This window comes from Pygoscelis adeliae, unplaced genomic scaffold, assembly GCF_000699105.1.
Source record: "Pygoscelis adeliae isolate BGI_AS28 unplaced genomic scaffold, ASM69910v1 Scaffold287, whole genome shotgun sequence".
NCBI classification, from domain to species: domain Eukaryota; kingdom Metazoa; phylum Chordata; class Aves; order Sphenisciformes; family Spheniscidae; genus Pygoscelis; species Pygoscelis adeliae.
In genome coordinates this window covers 62,322-67,082 of record NW_008825154.1, presented here as the reverse complement: position 1 = coordinate 67,082, position 4,761 = coordinate 62,322, and the positions used below count along the sequence as shown (strand labels likewise).

The 4,761-nt window shown below is 40.6% G+C and overlaps 1 protein-coding gene across 1 annotated transcript in view; it reads left to right on the top strand.

The window, feature by feature from the left end:
• RTEL1 (regulator of telomere elongation helicase 1) overlaps window positions 1-4,153 on the top strand; it is a 44,595-nt gene extending 40,442 nt beyond the window's left edge. The window contains exons 32-36 of the mRNA XM_009328432.1: window positions 605-847; window positions 2,467-2,643; window positions 3,211-3,396; window positions 3,923-4,026; window positions 4,088-4,153. Of these exons, the coding sequence (XP_009326707.1) occupies window positions 605-847; window positions 2,467-2,643; window positions 3,211-3,396; window positions 3,923-4,026; window positions 4,088-4,153 (776 nt within the window). The remainder of the gene's footprint in view (window positions 1-604; window positions 848-2,466; window positions 2,644-3,210; window positions 3,397-3,922; window positions 4,027-4,087) is intronic.
• The last annotated feature ends 608 nt before the right edge of the window (window positions 4,154-4,761 follow it).

The window sequence follows — 4,761 nt, the reverse complement described above, 5'->3', positions numbered from 1 at the left end:
CTGCTCCTACCTTCTGCTGTGCTCCTACATTGCTCTTGTGCTATCTTGTGTGTTCTTTCAGGTTAGATATGTTTTTTTGGCATTATGTTTTCCTGTTGGGAAACACACACACGCCTTTTCTCCTTTTATTAATAAGGGGTGAGAAATCTATTCTTTAAAATTGCTCTCAACAGTTTACTTGCTCATGCGTCAGGCCGGCACAGTTGGTTAAGCCATCTGTTTAAAATGCTGCTACTCCTTCGGTGTAGCACAAAACCTGATTTATGGCTGACCTCCGTGCACAGTGTCTTCTGTGTCACCTTTTTCTCATTCCCTAGTGACCATCTGACATATTTCTCCATTTAAAAGATCAAAAAACTCCAGAAGATGCTAAAAGCGATCCCTAGAATTAACTTGCTCAGTTGCCGTTTCCAGGAGCAGGTCTTGGCTCTGCCCAAGGCCCTGCCAGAGGGAGGTGTGTGGCTGTGCAGGCAGCGTTGGCTTTACCACTTTGAAGTAGTCCAGGAACTCCCTTCTGAATGAAAAGAGAAGTCGATACAGAGGAGTGACCTGTTTGTCTCTGTTCCTCCCCAAGCCCTGCTCACATGTGTTCTTTGTCTCTCAGGGCAGAACACCAGTGGAGCTCCAAGGAAAGACACTGAAAAAGCTTCAAGCTCTAGGAGAGATCACCACCAGGTCCTCAGGGCTACTTACCTCAACGACGTGAAAAGGGCTTTGAACAAAAGCACTTACAGCCGTTTCTATGAAGCATTGTTAGCTTACAAGAAGACAGATAACTATGATGCTATGATATCAGTGGTAGCAGCCCTCACCACTGAGAGGCCAGAAGACTTTCATCTCCTACAAAGTAAGGGTTTGTTTTAAATCACTTTTATTTAGTTGAAAAGAAGATGTAGGTGCTGTGATCTCATGTGAGCAATAACCTTTCACTGGTCATTAGTTTGCAAAGTCTCCACTTCTAGGAAAAACTTTTAGCATTGGTAAACTTCACCCCTCCCATCTTTTGGTTTAGCAAATGAGATAAATGGAGCAGCGGGAAAGATGTGTTAAATGAATGTCAGTCAGAGAGCAAAAAATGTCAAGGTTATGAAATGTTATCTCTGTTCAGTTAGAAATTGCCCATTAAAAACATTCTATAAGGCCTCAGTAAGTCCAGTCCTAACCTTCAGTCAAGCTAACTTCAGTCAAATGATTTCATTACCTTTTTTCCTCCTCAATTACTACAAGTGATTGCTCTTTAGAAGAGACAGTGCTGACTATCGCCCTGACTCAATTTTGTTCCCCTGACCGTTGATTGCTATACCGGTGCTAAGCTCTTAGATTGCTTCCAGGTTTTGGCATAAGCAGTCACACTTTTGATTCACTATTCTTCTACAGACCTTTACCTGGGAATAGTTATGGAACTGTGTCATAATTTAGTATCCTTATCATTCATAATAATCTTCTAGAAATTTCAAGCTGATATTTATTTTCTCAAGAAGTGGTTTGGTTTGGGGTTTTTTTCCTTTCATGGGTTTAATGATGAAAGGATTTTAGGAAGCTACAAGCTTTCAAAATTTGAAATTGGGCTTTAGTGTTTTTAAAAAAAAAAAAAAGAGGGAAAAAAAGATGATTAAGAAAAGGGGTTATGTGCTGGTCTTGATTGCGTTGATGGAGACATCTTGTCTTGTGCTATGTAAAACCTCAGTTCCACCTTCTCCCGTGTCTCCGATGTGAACTTTGCGGGAAATTATGCGTACAGTTTATGCTGGGAAATGCTGATGTAGTTTTGTTTGTTATCTTTAGGAAATAACAGTAAGTATTCCATTGACCTTGAATAGATGTCGTAGTCTCCAAATTTTTAGAAACTGATTTTTTTTCTAATGTGTTAATTAGTCAGATTAGTCTTGGCACAGTGAAGAGTGGGAGGGAAATGAACTGTGTAGCACTGTGACTCGTAACCTCCCCCTGAGCATTCTTTCTCACAGAGCCAGTACCTTTACTGAGCAAATGTTTTGACCCCAGAGGACTTTGTGGTAGAATTGTCTGTGCTTGGCAGTAAGTCATAACTGGGATTTTTTAGAGTTTCTGTATGTGTGTTGTGAAGCCTTGTCAATCAAACAGTAATAAGAGATTTCCTTTTTGAGAAAGTCTTTTTCAGATATTGTGTATGTACCTGATTTCCCTAGATCAGGTGTCAGGTGAAGGGCTGGATCAGGTATTTATGCTTAGCTGTAGAGAACGGGAGAATTTTGAGGTAAGTTGAGATTATTTGCAATACTAAATACTTATCTGTCTTCAGGCAAGGAAACCCCCATAACTATAAAATCAACAAAAGCATCAAGTGTTCCACCAACCTGAAGATACTCTGAGGAATATGGCTGATACTGTTCAGCTTCCAAAGAATTTCTCCCCTCCAAAGCAAGGGGTCTTCCATGGTCAGGCATTTCTTTTCCTATGCATTTGACTGTGTTTTCTTTTGAACAGGGTTTTACATGTTTGTGCGCCCTCATCACAAAGAGCAGTTCAAAGAGGTGTGTAAAGATTTGACTGGAATGGTCTGTGGCGAGGGAGAGAAGCAATTGCAAGAGCAGGTGCAAGGGGAAGGGAGCCCTCTGAGTTTGGAGAGCTGGTGCACTAAAGGAGAAAACAGCCACGTACAAGGTTGGGAATGAACATTGGTCTGAAGTTTAGAATCTTATTTATTATTTATTATGATGGGTAGTGTCCAACAGCCTTAGCTGTGGGCTGGGGCCTCCCTGCACTAGGTATGTCAAAGATCATCAAAGCAATTGGCCACATCCACAGTGAGTTAAAAAAAAGGTGTAAGATAGAAGGCAACGTGAGGTGGCGAAGTGCAAGGAAACAAGAAAAAAATTATAGTGCCATCTTCTTTAAACTGTTAAGCGGGTTAGGGGTGAAGGGAAATTCTTTGCACCTAAGTGGGGCGCGCGCAGGAGTGGATCAACATCCACTGTGTCTAGGAAGAATTTGCCACAGAACTATTTCAATGCAAAGGGTCCTTTTCAGTAATAATGTGTGTTAGTATCAGAAACTTCTGTTACCGAGCAGTATGGCATAAAAAAAGTTATTAAAATTGTTTTGGTCGTCTTATACAATGAGAACTGCTAATTGTGTTTTGCAGCGTCTGTGTATTGCGTTCTGCATTATACTGTTTTGTATGCTGGTTTATTTGGTTTGTTGGTTTTTGTTTGTTTTATATATAACCAGATGCAGCCACTTCTAAGGATGAGGCGCCGGAGAAAATTCAGACAAAGATCTCCTCCTTCTGCTTTAATCAGAAAAGCAAACTTGAATTTCCAGTGACCAAAGTATCAAAAGAAACCAGTAACGTGAGAGCACCCACAGGCTCTGGAGCTGTGCCTATCTTTCCCCTAGAGATGGAGCCAGAGTGTGGTAAGTATAGGTGAGATTTTGGATGCAAATCTCTAATATCAGGAAAAAAGATAAGTTATAGAAATGAGAATTATGCTGGTTATCGATTAAATGATAACTGGTTCATGCCCATACTTGCTCAGGTGCAATAATGTTTAGTGCGGTTTGCTAAGTAAAATTTGTACTTTCTGCCACTTGCATATGTTCTCACAAAGTAATTCATTGTCTTTATCACAATGATGTAATAGTTTCTTGAGAACTTACAGATTTTTCTCAACAACTTCCTTGTAAAGCAAGGATGTAACCTCAGTTTCTAAATGGGGATCTGAAGCACTGAGAGACTGAGTGAGGTCACGTGAAAGAAATAATGTAACAGGGCCAGGTATTGCACTGTTAAGGTAGTTCATAAAGCTCCTGGTCATTGTTTTCTGGACTGCACTGGAAACGTGTATGCATGAGAATTTCACAGGTGATTACTGGAGTTTAGTCATTTCCTCCTTCTCTTTCTCTCTCCCCCTCTCTCCCTGCCCTTCTCCCTTTGTTCTAGGAAGATTCCAGTGCTCTAACTGCAAATCTGAGGATGATGTGCCTTTTAAATGTCCTTTATGTGACTTCACTTGCTGCAAAACATGCTGGGAGCAGTTCTTAAAGGTTATCTTGTTTACTGGTTTCAGTTTTTCCTGAAACTGCTGGTGAATTTTGTGCTTTTCAGGACAACCACGTGGACAGCCCTGGAAACAGAATTCCTGTGTTTACAGAGAGAACACCTAAACTCTGATGGAAGATTTATCACTTCTTTCATTACTTTCTATATTCTGCAGCTTGATTGGAGGCAGACCTCTGCCTTATGCTGTCTTTTTTACACCTTTGCAACTCCTTCTGAGCTTCCTCCAAATGTTTTCCTGACTAGAGCTATGCAGGCAGCAAGCTGTGGAGTCAACTTGGGGGGGAAAAAAAAAAATTCTTTCTACATCTGAACCTTTACTTTTCTTTTTCTTGCTTAGTTTCATAATTTTCCCCATCTAAAAACCTACTCTAAAAGCCCTATCATGAGATAAGGCAAATTCATGCTCAAATATCTCCTGTGTTATCCTTTGGTTTTCCTGGCTGAGTAAATTGGTGGTTGAAATTCTTTAGGTAAGGGGATGTAACTGATCCCACAGCGCATGTGTTTGGTAGCATCTTACCCAACGTTTGATTCAGCAGCCAGGTATTAATAATCTGTGACCCTGGGCATGGAAGTCTAATACAAGAGTTGAGTGGTTTCTAAACATTCATAGGTGGTGAAGAAGGCTACTAATCAGTGGAGCTCAGGAACCTACCTGAAATCAGTACAGAAGGAAAAGAAATTTCTTCAACTTGTGAATCTGTAAGCAAGAACAAAAT